The sequence below is a fragment of the Sinohyriopsis cumingii genome, unplaced genomic scaffold (genome assembly GCF_028554795.1).
Source record: "Sinohyriopsis cumingii isolate HCF-2022 unplaced genomic scaffold, ASM2855479v2 utg002490l, whole genome shotgun sequence".
Lineage (NCBI taxonomy): Eukaryota > Metazoa > Mollusca > Bivalvia > Unionida > Unionidae > Sinohyriopsis > Sinohyriopsis cumingii.
Window position 1 is genome coordinate 123,295 of NW_028316229.1, and position 16,452 is coordinate 139,746.

The 16,452-nt window shown below is 37.9% G+C and overlaps 1 protein-coding gene across 1 annotated transcript in view; it reads left to right on the forward strand.

Moving 5' to 3' along the window:
- LOC149770187 (uncharacterized) overlaps positions 1 to 14,607 on the forward strand; it is a 78,488-nt gene extending 63,881 nt beyond the window's left edge. Inside the window, exons 2-3 of the mRNA XM_089949260.1 lie at positions 1,758 to 1,897; positions 12,268 to 14,607. Coding sequence (XP_089805386.1) covers positions 1,846 to 1,897; positions 12,268 to 14,414 — 2,199 coding nt within the window. The 5' untranslated portion in view covers positions 1,758 to 1,845 and the 3' untranslated portion in view covers positions 14,415 to 14,607. The remainder of the gene's footprint in view (positions 1 to 1,757; positions 1,898 to 12,267) is intronic.
- Positions 14,608 to 16,452: the final 1,845 nt, after the last annotated feature.

A 16,452-nucleotide genomic window follows, 5' to 3' on the forward strand; every position in this document is an offset into this window, starting at 1 on the left:
AACTTGTTGAAAACCCTTGTAATTGATAAATTTTAAAATCTTACAGTGTGTAACAAATGCTTGACGCAATGTGTAGCAAGATTATTTCAATTAGAAGTAATTATCATAAAATGTTAATATTCCTCTACTTACCTTTTGCATTCAGTTGCATTCCGGACTCTCCGATAGCCAATATTTTTACAAGACTGTCACTTTCATCCTGTACACTCGGAGACGGAATGCCCCTTCAGGTGGCACACAGTTTTAGTCGGTACTTTATCTATGGACCAAGCCTCATGGATCTTGTGATGACAGTTACTTTTCTCTGACGTTGTGGGCATTCTATAACCCACTACCCTTTCTCTGACGTTGTGGGCATCATATCATATTGCCCCTTCACTGACGTTGTGAGCATTCCATGACCAACTCTCTCTCTCTCTCTCTCTCTCTCTCTCTCTCTCTCTCTCTCTCTCTCTCGTTGTGAGTATTCTATGACCCTCTGCCCTTCTCGGATCTTGTGAGCATTCAATGATCGACTGCCCATTTTATGTGCATTTGTCTTTTTTGGATGTTACGATCATGCTATGCCTCATGCTACATTTTTTTTTTTTTGACGTGTGTGCATTCTATGGTCCATTGCCCTTTCTCTGTCGCCATGTGCATTCTATGGTCCATTGCCCTTTCTCTGTCGTTGTGTGCATTCTATGGTCCATTGCCCTTTTTCTGTCGTTGTGTACATTCCATGGCCCATTGCCTTTTCTCTGACGTTGTGTGCATTCCATGGCCCATTGCCCTTTCTCTATAGTTGTGTGTATTCCATAGCACACTGCCCTTTCCCTGACGTTGTGGGCATTCCATGACCTATTGCCCTTTATCTGACGTTGTGAGCATTCCATGGACCATTTCACTTTCTCTGACGTTGTGTGTATTCCATGGCCCATTGGTCTTTCTCTGTCGTTGTGTGCATTCCATGGCCCATTGCCCTTTCTCTGTCGTTGTGTGCATTCCATGGACCATGGCACTTTCTCTGACGCTGTGTGTATTCCATGGCCCATTGCCCTTTCCCTGACATTGTGGGCATTCCATGGCCCATTGCCCTTTCTCTGTCGTTGTGTGCATTCCATGGACCATGGCACTTTCTCTGACGCTGTGTGTATTCCATGGCCCATTGCCCCTTCCCTGACATTGTGGGCATTCCATGGCCCATTTGTCTTTCTCTGACGTTGTGTGCATTCCATGGCCCATTGCCCTTTCTCTGTCGTTGTGTGCATTCCATGGACCATGGTACTTTCTCTGACGCTGTGTGTATTCCATGGCCCATTGCCCTTTCCCTGACATTGTGGGCATTCCATGGCCCATTGGTCTTTCTCTGACGTTGTGTGCATTCCATGGCCCAGTGCCTTTCTCTTGATATACAAAAATTTACTTTTATCTTGGGAGTAGGTTTAAGTCTCCGCATAGTTCTTGTAATTTCGAATCACTTACTGTAAATCTAACACCAGAAGATAAACTTTCAATGCTCTTTTATATTCATCTGTTTTGAGTTCAAGTCGACTTGAACGACATCGTAGCTTTATGTGGGTGTCGTGTAAATTACATCTTACATATACATAAGAAACCCTAAACAAAAAATGCTACACAAATTCTTCACTTCATCATCTTAGAACCACTTGGAGGAATTTACAACACGTGATATAAAAAAAGTTTTGCAATAGCAATGACAAGTGGGTTATTGGGTCTATCATATAGAGAATCAACATGTTTTGACCTAATTCCAGATTGTGAACACAAGGACAGAAGCACGTCGTGACAACATGTCAAAACTATCCACAAGATTTACAAAGGAAATTATATCCCGGAAGAATCATGCATGGGAATGAGGGCAAGAAAACTGTGAAGGGGAAAAATAATGGACAAGGTAAGGCTTTATTCAAATTTGAATAATACCTCAACATATTCTAAAGCTATAAAGATTCTCAGGTGTGCATTTTTAATTTTGTTTCTTTTTTTAAAAAAATTGTATTGTCTACCATTGCTATATATGAGAAAAAGCCCAACAATATGAGAATTGTCACAAACCATATAATATAAAAGCTCCATTTGAGGAAATAAATTGAGAAATTTATTGTAATCTGGCCAAGTATATGTTTTTTTCGTCGTTATATGAGTGTATTTATACAGACAATAAACTGCAAGTTGCGATGATACTATGAACAAGTAAAAATAAATTACGCAAAAAGATGCACATATTGATTGTTTTAATGAGAAATATCATTATGGCGGTTTGTGATTTTTATTACTTTTTCTAGGTCACAGTCTGTATCCCGCATGACGTTTTGCTCATTTAACAGGCAAGCCACACAAGTTATGCAACCCGTGGGCTATTATTGTTAATAATCCACGAAAGTGAAGTGGCACAATCAAGCAGCAAGAGGCATACAGTGACGCAGAGCAGTAACCGGCAAACACCGCCTAACACAAATTGTTTTTGTTTTTACTCGTCTTTTATTGTCTGTAAATTCGCTACGCGGTTCTTTATTTGTGCTCTGAGATGTGGGTGACTTTCGATTTCCTCCAACAATGTTTAGAATTCGGCCATGCTGATTATTGTTTCCTCAGTTGCCACCGAATACAGTTTACTACTCGGGTTGAGAGTACATTTTACCGCTGCAAGCAGTTCTGAATATGACACGTATTCGTGAACATAAACGTATCGAAATTAAATTTCCAGCACCACCATTTATACTGGCTACTATCGATATGGCCCCGACAATACTTCTTATTGATGGTTGTCGTGGCTGCGATTCTAGTCACACCAAGTCAGCAGCAATAGCCACAGCAGGGCTAGAAAAAAGTATCTACAACCAAACAAGCGCGTTTGTATTTTGCTATCAATGCGGTTCTATTGGTGATTTCATCTCGCAGATGTCGCTCTGCTTCGATTACTTTCTTCACATCGGTAACATTGAGGTTCCATCATAGTGCTTCTGTTAACAATACACGTGACTGATGGCTCATTCCCACTGACATTATTTATCATGATATTCAGTGCACCCCACTTGCCACTAAAAACGACTATAATTAATAAATATGATCCAGACTCGAACACCTTTAAAGAGTGAGATTTATGTGCATCTAAGCCATTTCCGACAAAACTGAAAATAAAGTTGGTCATTTGATATGTGTATAGCTTTTATCTCTCCTCCACAGTTCGATATGTCTGAAAATATACCCCCTGAACATATTACACTTGGTGGCAGTGCGTACGCGTTAGCGATTTGTTCATCCACGTATTGTATTGTTGTAGAGTTTGTATCATCCACATACTCTTGGCTGTATTTAATCGACACACCAGCGTCTCTGATTCTACCGATTTCAGAGATTTCAACCAGGTTCTTTGTGACCGTGCCTTTCAACTTGACAATAATATATTGAATGTTATCATTAGACGTTTGCAGCTTACTAGTCTGATCTTCAAAAATCACAAGCTTACCGTGATGAACACCAACAACAACACGACTAGGAAATCCAGTCAAATCTGCTTTTGTAGCAAACCTGTTCAGATCCATGTCGTGAGCTGAATAACGTTTCCAATTGTTAATTGACATTTGTGTATACTATTAAACGTACTTTAATATGACATCAACAAGGGCTTGCAGTCTTGGTGAAAGTTCAAGTACAGGCAGCGCTTCAATAATAAGATGACCGCATAAAGTATTATTCAACAGAGTTTGTACTGCTAGAGACAAATAAAACTTGTTGTCCAGGTCCACCGATTTTCGTTAAATAATCAATAACTTGAACTGATGGTGCAAGTCCATACAAGTCAAAATACAAACGATTTCGAGATGTCACCGCGTATGCAATCCAAAGAGGGCCGAGTCCTGTTGTCAAATCCAGATTGATAATATTGTACGTGGTATCATCGTTGCAAGTTCATTTCTTATAAAGACACCACGAAAATACTTCACTGTATCTGCCATTATTAAATCAAGATTGGACAATGCACGCGTGACCAGCTTGCTGAACCGGGTGATCGAAGACCTCTTCCCGGTTGTGTTTGGCGATTAGTTCCTGGTAATCAAATGCCTTTTTCCTTTTTTTATAGACGTATTATGTGCTATGAGACCACCAATCGTCTTTTTGCAGCGCCATTCTGGATGCAGTTCCGACAGACCTCAGCGCAGCAGCTTTTGCAACCGCTGGAGGCGCTGCTGATAACAATGCTGGAATTGCTGTAAGGAATGTAAATATTCCACCAATCTTTTGCGTTTATGTCGCCTCTGATTTGGATACTTTTAATACTACTGACGTATTGTCTTGTTTAGCCGCATTATGCTGAGTGAGTTGTGTTTGAGTCAACCGCACAAAGACATTTCCAGTTAATTTTGCTGGAGAAAATGTGAGTGTGATCCAATAATTGTTTTTTATTGCACTTTTATTTTTCCCAGCTGGCTTTCACTAAAGACAACCATCACTTGGTGATAGGACATTATTATTTAAATGCGTAATGGGCATAATCATGCATTTTCCACAGGTGCATCGATGACCGTCATTCGACCATTAGCACCCTCCAAACAATGTATTGTCAGAAAGTACCACTGCAGCTGGAGCTGCTCCTACCCGTGCATAAAACGACGTATCAACAACTGATTGCCTGAACAACCACAGGTGTTCCAATGGAAAGAAAAAAGATCGTGTACAATGTCATGAAGTCGTGCTTTGCCAACCAGTGTCGATGTTTTGATACTGATAAACTGAATGACTTAGGAATGATCTTAGAACTGGAACGAAATACACAATGCCAACATTATCAGTAAAACAAATATATAATATTAAGGAAGATATGTGCACGGAAAAATGTAGTCATTGAAGCTGATTAAATCACACGCTACATCTGATGCGAGCGAGGATTGAATCCTCTGATGGTTTAAGCGAATGTTAAAGCTGTACTGATGAAGATGTACAAGAGTTAAATATTGTTGCTGTGTATTAATATAACAATGGAATCTGAACTCACCAGTCTTCAGTATATCTATGAAATGGGGTACAACGACGGAGAAGAGAAGAGAAGCCAGCACCAAAGGAAATGTACCAACGTTCCAAGACATTTTATGTTACTGGATGCACACATACAAAGTCTAGTCGTACTCGAGTTCGTGTAATAGTCTGTGATGAATCATTTGAGTTACTTTGGGCTGATAGTCAGTTGGAATTTATTTGATCCGCTTTTGCATATGAATTTGCATCTACGGTTGCAAACTTTTATGTCGATTCAAAACCGAATAAGCCTTTTAATTTGAGAAAGCCCGATTTAAAATATCGAATTACTCTGTAAAAGTCTTTATCCACTTAACCTCAGTATTAGTGTAACATTTTGATGTGGAGGAGGAGGATGTATACTGCCTCGTCATTATTGCATATTTCTTCCAACGATGTATATGCGGATATGGGCGCGGCATCATTGGCGTGCAAATTTGATACCAGCGATTATCCGAAAGAACATCTTTTGTTTAATAAAACCAATAAAAGGGTTGTAGGCAAGTTCAAAGACGATCTGATCTGGTTAAACCAGTCGAAAAATATGTGGGATTTCGACTTAAATGTACTCAACTGTTGTTTCCCCACGTTGAGCTGAAAGCCCCAAGAACATTAAAAAGACTAAAGGTGTCCCATGCCTGGTTGTGGAAAATGATCTCCGGCACGACATTTACATGGAATGTCTTCGAGACCGACGTGAATTCAAATATGATACGGCGTCAGAAACATCGCATGGGTGTTTACCGATGCACCTAAGTGAGTTTGTACCTGCTTGATACCAAACGATAGATACTTGACGACAGAATCGCACCATAAACGTTTGGCTATTATGCAATTATGAATCACTTTACGACTGATTGACGTTGGTGTATTGAAAATCGCAAAGCTACACATTAACATGTTAAAACAGTTCTTGGGGGCAGCTCCGGATTTGCTTGACATGGTGGTTTGGCTGTTTGTTCATTAATATGCGCCAACCGATAACATGTTGGTTGTCTTGGAGTATCAAACCATTCCGAAATCGTAGCACGACGTTGTCCAACTTCTAAATCTCCAGGTGCATACAGATACCGTGTTTCCAAGTGGTTGAAGCGGTGTCTGCAGTGAAATTATTTTCTGCGTAGATGTAACGGTGTTTTGTGGAATCGCATTTGCTGGTTTGAATCCAATCATGCGTGTAATTTCATTATTCAATGATCCTGTGATTGACAGAAAAACGTGCTACCCATTCATGTAATCTGAGGTGGGTGGGGGGCAACAACGCACCAGAAGTCATCGAAGAGGCCACTTCGATTTGTCAGCAGTTGCTCACAATGTCATCATTGACAGAAAAACATATTGCGCGTTGATGCATGAGCTTGCTAAAGATATCAGTGACGTATATAACGATGCCGATGGTGAGTTCTGAAACGACTGAAATACTTCGTGTTTTACATGAAATGTGTGCTGCGATGCAAGAGGTTGTGGTTGTTGTTTTTGTTGTGGGGTTTAACGCCATTTTTTCAGCACACGATAGTCTATTCATGGCGGCCATTATTAATGGTGGAGGAATAATCCGGGAAAACCCCGGGAAGAACCACCGACCCACGAGAAGCGACTGACAAGCTTTCTCACATACCCACATTGGCCGAATCCTAGACAGAGGTGAGATGGCAGTGATCCGTAACGGTAAGCGCTTTAGACCACACTCGCGGCCCCCAAGAGGTTGTGGTACATACAACCCAAAGCGTTACTCGATGATTACAGTCTCATCAAAGAAACCATAATTCTGTGTGACTGTTTCTACACCTGTTAACGCTGTGGAATCGCGCACACTCGAGACGCACTAGTGTCGCTGTATGTTACAGTTGGCCTAATATCCAATCACAACAGTTAGGTGGTCTGCCCACAAACAACCCATTTGTGTTTTCATCTGATCGCTGGTCCGTCCTAAAACAACTCATTTGTGTTTTCATCTGATCGCTGACCAACTTGGTATAAAGTACAACTTCATATAGCACGTATGATATTACCTCAATCAATGATGAGGTCCGAAATTCTAGGTTTACTGGTAAAGACACTAACACTTGTTAACATGAACATAATGCCATTCTCAGCTACGTCATCACAGTTGAATCTCCGCAATATTTGGTTCACATTGGACGGTCGTCGTTGAGAACAGTTCTTAGCTGGCCCAAAGATATTCCCGAAAAGGAACAATGTTTGCTTGCATTACCTTCTGTGACTGGATACCATACCACGCATGACACAGCCAGAATTACTTCAAAGACGCAGATCAATTTAACATGTGACTCTGTTAGTAGTAGTTACGAAAGAAGGTCTGAAACGACACGCGTGGTTGTTTAGGGTTATATACTGTTTGGCTTTCCACCAACAGTTGATCTGTGTGATTTGATATCGAATACTCAGGCAGCACTTGTGTATCTTTCATGTCATAATATTCGGTTGACACATATCTTTTTTACGCTTGTGGATCTTAATGGATACGTTGTAAATTTCCGAGGTGAAATATAAACTACATAACTGTACATTAGAGATCGACCTGATATTTAATATCAGTCGTACAATGACATATGAGATCCTTGCGCATTATTAACACGAGAAAACCCGTTTACAGGATATATTATGGAACTGGCCTTGGTAACGCTGTTCGTGGATTGTTTATATGTGCACCATAGGTGCTCGCTACGAGTTATGATAGCATCAGAAGGTTTGCTGTGGATCGGTTAAGAATATGGATCGACGACAATGATTAGTGACTCTAAGAGGTTGCTTTACCATCAATTGAAGATATGTCGAATGCGGCTGGTAAAATTATTAACGAAGCCGCGCAACAACGACTGTTTGATTCACTGATTGCAATCTAGCGATGGGAAGTGGATTACGGTTGAGGAAATGAGTTGAGTAGTGTATGATAGGCTGTTTTGTCGGTCTCTGCTTTGCGTATGTATGACTCTGGCTGCTTGTTGCGGCCACCTCACTTTCGTGGATTATTAATGCCAATAGTCCAAGGGTTACATAACCTGTTTGGCTTGTTGCTAAATGAGCAGAACCCATGGGGATAGAGACTGTGACCCAGAAAAGTAATAAAAATCCAAAACCGCACTGTTGACACTACTGAATGTTTAGACCAAAGCCAGGGTTTAACAGTTATAGTCGCTAAAGCATTGATTAGAAACATAAACCTTTGTCAATTTTATAACACACATAACTGAGTAAACGCTACACTATATGATATATAAATTGTTCGATATTATTTCCTTTTTTCACTAATACAGATTTTAACCATTTCACTGTAGATACATACTTACTTTAATCTAGATGGTTTTTCCTTGCATTGAACTGAATGCGGGAATCGAACTTCTCATTAATTATATAAGTGACTGTCATAAATGCTCACTGTTATTAAATTCTGTAAAATGAAAGACTTCCTATGAAAATTTACACATGTAGTAGAAGAGTAACACTGACTAGATATTGAAATATTATTTAAACCTCAACAAATCAACTAGTTGGAATACATTATGGAAAACAAAATTATATCATAATATTTAAATGCTCATTTGTAGGCTTCGTCTATGGACTGTTGAGGAGTAATTAAATAATAAGTGTCAGGTAGCTAGTAATTTGTTTGGTTGAAAAGCTTTAATTGATTGGCATTTGTTAATTAGTCAATTGTTCTCTCTCTCTCGAGCGATCCTTGCTAGGACGATGACAGCTCGACGTTTCTTTGCGGTCTTTAGCACTTACCCCGGCTAATAACCTTCATGTAAATAAATACTCTTCCAATGTGCTAAAATTGATTGGCGTGTAGTCATGTGATCAAGTTGAAACGTGAGAGGGGAATACGATACCCATATTGACCCATTTGTACGAAAATTGTGGTGTAGCGTAGGTTTTGCATTATATGATACACAATAAAAGCCCCGTTAGTGCCATGTTTTTTATTGCTCATCACCAAATGTGAATGCTTGGACGAGCTGCCGGACAAATCACCAAACAGGACGTATCCCAAAGGATCACAATTCATGAAGATGACGGCGTTTTTGTTTAAATAATGAGATCCGTGTCTGATTAACTTCAATAAAAGATATTTATTTGCTTGAACGGTAGAGGTCGTGATAATGAATAATATTCGCGCCTAAGACCGTTAGCCATTGTTGCTACATGTAAGGTAAGCTACACATAACAGGGCAAAGGAGTTTACAAGCTAGGTATGAAGATAATTAACCATAATGTCTGAATGACCAAGCGACATGCTGATCAATTATCATTGTTCTAATGAGAAGTTGAAAGGGCGTGTGGGATTTTCCGATAATTGACGCCGATGTCAACTTTGTTCTTTTGTTGATACTCGAATTCATTGACCAACTAAATATGAAGTCGAAAATAGGAATGTGACACCTCCTTACAAAGGAAGACCGCGATTAGGCTGTGAGAAATTAAAAATGGTGGACAGAAATCAAAGAGAATTGACTACGGTACGTACCACGCGTTTCTTTTGATGATACTACAATATCATTATATATTTGAGTGTGTGTGTGTGTGTGTGTGTGTGTGTGTGAATTATTTCCTATTTGATCATTTATAAAGTAAATGTTCAATTGTTGTTATGCTTCTGTTACTGATTGCGCGACATTTTTAAATGTAAGTATTATAGATTAATACAATAGCTCAAATATTATATTGTTACTTGTTTCTCAGTGAAACATTAGCGTTTGATTAGCTAGGTCACTGATCCACATACCAGTGATGCTTGTAAATTGGGGTTTTCTAACCAAAATCACCATGAAAACAAAATTACGAATCGATCATGCCAAATTGTGCAAATGATTCAAATAATGGAGGAGAGTCCTCATTATTTTCCTTCTTATTTTATTGTGCTCTACTTGAACTCTAAAATGGTCTAAGTCTGATATTGTCTAAATAACGACAGGATGCAAATTCAATGTTTGATGGAAGATCGTGTACATCGTTACGACTCTATGGTCATAAATTAAATAACGTTAAGGAGCAAAATCAACAGGTTTGTAATTATCAATGTTATGAAAATGAACTTAGTAGTATGAACTGAATCCGAAATAATCCTTAAAGGTTCTGTTAAAGTCCAAATGAATGAAATGTTCCGTATAAGTGTCAGTTCCATGAATATATTGATCCGCAAACAGTGCTGATGTGTCAAAATGGCCTTGCCCAGAACTCTTTTAAATAATTCTCACAATAGTCCCAGATATAAATTATAGTCAAATGAGCAATTTATATTTCCAATAAATGATTGTAACAAATGTTTCCTTTCAAATTGTTTAAAAACAACATTAAATACATCTGCAGACTGATTTCAACATATGAAATAAGAATATGAAAAAATAATGAATACCAAATAGGAATGAATGATTGCTCAGTTCTTTCCTTAAATATACCTTCAAGAATCTGTTACGACTGTATGTTGCAATATACTCTACGTGATAGATCTTACCGCTCAATCAAACATTTTAAAATACCTATTCATGTGACCTTAACTCATCCAATGAAAAAAACGTAATTCTTCTAAGAAGTCACATGACCTAACCACTCCAGCCAATGAGAAACTTTTTGGTACTCCAAGCCAATGAGAAATTACCCCAGAATTGTCAACAGGTTTTATTATTAGAAAAATGACAACATATATTAATACACTCGATATGTTTTATAATAGAACTTTATACCCGAGTACAAATATTTAGCTATATGATATCATTACAATTAAAGTCATAAATGAAAACTACACATAATATAATACAGTCACGAACAAAGACTTACAAAAAATATATATACTTAACACCATGAATATATATATATATATATATATATATATATATATATATATATATATATATATATATATATACACACACACACTTAATGGCAGTCCCAAATTGTTAATATATTAACTTTTGGTGTATTTTGTAGTAAAGGTTCTTCTAGTCATCGAGTTTATAATTAATAACTAGACCGTAATGAGTGAAAGTTGTGCATAGCTGGTTAAAATTGGCAAAATATGTACGTAATACCTTCTACATCACAAAGTTAAGAATCAATAACCAATAATCAGTTTCTCGTTTTGTCCCCTAGTCCATGCACTTTTTGTTTTCTTTCGGACTTGATATTATATTATAAACTCATTACTATGCCAAATGCATTCATTCTTTATGGGAGCTAATTCATTTCTTTAAGGGAGCTTATTCATAAACAGAAGAATAGGATGTTGGCAGTGTTAAGGCTCTGTATATGTTATGCTAGAGCGGAGTAATGTTATTTAAGTTGGCTATGCTATCCATGTTAATGTTTTTTCAGCTTTTCTACAAAAGTTAAATAATCCTCAGGTAAACGAGCTTGCCATTAAATATGGTCAGGTACTTTGCAAGTTTTGCAAATTTGAAATCATGGTTATTTTCAAGATATTTCAGTTCATTATGATATACATTGGCAATGTAAGTTTTTATAAGGTAATACCATTGTACTGACTTTGGTAACAACTTATTAACATATAATGACGTGGAAATTCGAGCTATAACTGAAAATTGCACAATTACAAATATTGACCTACAAATTTGTCGTATGTCAGACCTACTGACCTTACACCATGGAGATTGCCGTTGCATAACATAAAATTAGAAATGCCATAACTATAATGTTTGTCATTCACTCTTTCTGTTTAAGAGTTAGATTATTTCGGATAGGTTTCTTATCAAACATAAAATTTCTAAACATAACATGCACATAAAGAAACACAGTATCTGAGCCATGAAGACTGGTCATTTGATGTGCCTGAAAACCAGTTTGAGATTTATCATCATCATCATCATCATCATCATCATCAGTATTCTTGCTACATTTCTTCACCTCCATTTTCGTTAAACCTCATTTTGTTTTTCTGTGATAATGATGACGATTATTATTATTGTTATTATTATTATTATTATTATTGTTGTTGTTGTTGTTGTTGTTGTTGTCTTTTCACTGTCGTCATTGTTGTCGTTATTGTTTTAAATCGAGATAAAAACAAGAATAATTAATTTTTGTTATTACATTCTACTAGACCTTATTTAACCCTACATAAACCGTTTTGTTTTTGAAAATGAACTCATTTGTAATTCGCTATCGTCATTGGATTCCTTGTAACATGCTTCACATTTTAATATTGTTTTGTAGATTCAATTCAACGAAAGACAATGTAAAAGAATGAATCTTTTCTTTGTTTGATTTCAGAAATAATGACGGACACAGAGACCAGTGACTTGATGACCAAGCTTTCGCTCTTCCTGATGCGAATACTACATAATATTGGGGTAAACAGAAAGATTAGGAGGAGGCGAAAAAGAATCTTTACACAAGCTGCAGAAATGGACACATTATGCAGTTCGTACAATGAAGCCGGCGCCGAGTGTGTCCGATTTGAAGCGCACATCTTTGGGAGCCAGATAGAAGGAGCCACAACTCCTGGATTGAAATCAGACATCGATATTGTGTACCTCGATAAGGTTATGCTTGCTGTAGAGAAATTGCAGGATTCAATATCAGGACTTCTTAATTTATTGATGATTGTGGATGAGCACACATACCCCGGTTATTTTAAGCTGCAATACTTGCATGTACCGCTGCTTATAGGGGCTATTGAGGTCACTGAGGGGTTTGTTACGGACTGTAATGGACGCATAGTCTTGAAATCATCAAATTTCCATTCCAAATACTTTACTGATATTCACGGCCCTGCCGCAACTCTCCAGTATGGCGGTGACTGGTTTGTGGACAATATTTTGGGAATTGGAGTCAAGAGTTGGGAACAACAAGCAGTTTCCTGGTTACGACGACCCAGACGCAACGACTGGATCTCCAAAGAGGATTTTAAGTACTTGGTAAAAACGAAAGCATTTCTTGTTCCCGTTGGATGCCCCCTCAGCCATGAGCGAAACCTTGAATGGAGAATTTCCTTTACTAGGGTTGAGAGGGAACTGATGTGGAAACTTAACAGTACCCAGATGGCTTGTTATATTCTGATGAAGATGATCATTAAAGAATTCATCAAACCAGTCATTGTGGAAGGCTTGTGTAGTTATCACTGCAAGACTGTATTGTTCTACTTGATAGACAATACAGATGGTGGATTTTGGAGACCGAGAAATATGTTGGTTTGTTTGAATTTGATCCTGAGAACCATTTGCTCCTGGGTGGATGCTGGATTCTGCCCTAACTACTTTCAACCCGATGAGAACATGTTTCTGGGCAAAGTGAGTGGAGCAGTTAGAGAGAGATTGTTCCGTATTTTAGTTTCTCTAATCGAGCAGGACTTTCGATATCTGCCTCAGATAATGTGCGATGGAGTCGGGGATGCATTGTCAAGGGCATGCATGGGTACCTCTTCATGTCCGGAAATACAGCCTGCTTCTGTAGAGCTTAAAAGTGCTGTATTCGGATTGTCCTTTCTTCCTAATCACAGTATAATAAGTGTTATCCATCCCTATCAGGATCTTCTGAAACGTTGCATGAGCACAGAAGCACAAAGTCTACTCATAAAAATGATACACGATTATCAAAGAGGAAGCAAGCTTCTACAGGAAGGGCTATCGACGTTGATTGAATTTCTTTGCAGCCACATTGGAGGTATACTGACATCACAGTACCTTGCTGATCAAAATATGTCAACTGTTGATATGCAGATTCCACACTCGTTCCTCCGCATAGGCACAGGGTCGGACGTGGCTTCTGGGAGACTTAAATTGGCGGGATTTTACCTCAGAATAGGATATGCATCTCTGGCCGAAGAGGTACTTACAGCAGTAGAGCGGGATTTCAATCAATTCGTATCAGATGTATCAATTGTAAAGTATAACTCAATCGAGGATGTAAGCAGTCAAAAGATTATGTCAGAGGACCTCACACTGGATTCAATGTTCAGGAAATACATAGCAGTATGCGTAGTTTATCTACCGTCAGAGATTCATTGCACTCCGCCTCCTTTGTGTTATGAGATGTTCCGATCAGTAGGTTCTAAGCCTGACCTGAGGAATCCAGATGAGCACTTCTGGTATGACTTAGCGGTGGTAGACGCCAAACCTTACATGTACTTTTTACAGCACCAGACCTATTCAGCTCTAGGCATGCACAGAAAGAAACTAGTCGCGCTTATGAACCTGGCCGAGTGTGCAGTACAGAAGAGGATAATACACAGGGACACGTGTTTAAACCTAACTGCGTATTGTCTGAGGCAGGAAGAGTTGATTGATAAAGATAAAGCTATGTTAGCTCTCAGCTCATCAATAAAGATCAAACCACAACACAATGCTGCAATATGGCAAATCTGTGACATTTTTAATCAGATAATCAATGACGAAACATTGATCTACAGTAGAAACTAAGAAAGTTGTCATTGCGCTCGGACTAAAGGATTCTAAATATCTAATAGAAAGACACGAAAGAAAATAAAACCAAGGCACGGTGGTACGAGTTTGTTGACAAAAAAGAAAATAAAACCAAGGTACGGTGATACGAGTTTCTTTACAGAAAAGAAAATGAAACCAAGGCACGGTGGTACGAGTTTGTTTACAAAAACATTCAATACCTTTTCTTAATTTTGAAATAGGAAGTTACATCAGCAAATAAAATATTGTTATTCGAGAAGACGGAGAACACGGAACAGACTTAATCAAAATAAAACTTTTATTTGACTAAAAATGATAAAAACAGCAAAACAGTAGTACTTTGAAAACAAATAGCACTTTTAATAAAGAGATTGAATCGAAATAGATTGATAAATCCTCAAGAATACGTCTATTTTTTATGCATTATCAGTTCGGAACAAGAACATTATACGTGGGGGGTTGGTTGGTAAACAAAACTTTCGTTACTTTTTTGCGTTCCTTAAGGTGGTAATGGTGAGGTGCAAATACGTTCCATGTAGTTATCAACAAAGTTCAATAAGAACAATGGTGCAGAAGTCAAAAGGGGAAACATACAATCTGTTCAAGGCATTTTGGGTGTGAAAAAAATGCAGATGAATGGGCCAGTTTCTTCTTTTTCTACCTGAAGATTTTACTCAAGACACCTAACATATTATTTTTAATTTTAGATCTGTTCATAGAAATACTGTTATAAATCACTTTTCAAATATTTATTTATCTGATAACGATAAGTGTGGAGTAATTATTGAGTATTTATGACGTCCTATTAAAGACTATTTATTTTGAAATTATATGAGAAATGGCTGCAAACTTATGTCTCAAAATTGTATGTGTCTATAGGAAATTACAATTTTTATTAGCTTTTACATCCTATCGCCTTGTTTGCAACATTTAAAATACACATATTACAATATGCATCAAAAAGCAACTAAAATTCTCCATAATAAAATATACTATGAAAGATATCAATTGTACATAAAAGGAAATGGAGGAAAACAAAAGTAGCCATAGCTACAGAAAGCTCACTTGATAAACCGCACACACATGCGAAACTATAGCAGAAAAGCGATGTTGTTAGTGTACATGTCTGTAGATCCGGCAATGAAAAGCAAGCGATGATTCTTGTTCTTCGAGGGATAGAAGAGTTGCCTATGGAAAAAATATTCTGAGTTAAATAAGGATTTTCTTGGTTATTAGCTCGACAATGACCATTAGGAAATTTGTATACAGCGCGCATATCGTGTCGGTCGAAGGAGTCGTTCTGCGCGCCGTTCTTTATCAAGGATAAAGATAATATCCATCTATTAATTGCTGCGTTCAAGCACAACGAACTAATCCTAGATAGTACTAAGACTCTTGTTGACAAGTACATATTCATAGGAACTATCCCAAAATGTTCACTGAAACTAGGCAAATGTACATCGTGTTTTTCTAATTGTGTACTTTCTAAAAGCCATACTAATATATTTTTATTACCACCTTTCGTGACACGTAATTTCACACTTCAATTCTGGGGGATTATCATTCTTGGAGATTTAAACTTTCACTTTTTCTGTCCTGGAAACCCATACACATCAAACCTCCTAGATTATATACACAATTTCAACCTCAAACAGTCACCTAGCCAACCCACCCATACAGACAGTCATCTAGCCAACCCACCCGTACAAACAGTCACCTAGCCAACCCACCCATAGTCATTTTAACTGGATTATTCATAGACATGATGAAACTATTTTTCAGTCTTCATTAGCGTCCCACGAACTTGCATCAGATCACCTCTACATCATATGCCATCTCAACGTATCAGTCCGTAACCCTCCATCTCTGTTCGCTACTAAGAGAAACCTTTATATGATTTGAATATAACACAACTAATGCATGATATTCAAGCAAATCAAACAACTTTGTTACCTCCTGTAGCAGCAAAGCTTGACAAGTGTTTTCGTTTATTGCTTCACAAGCATGCCCCAGCAAGCAAGTGCACAGCTACAAT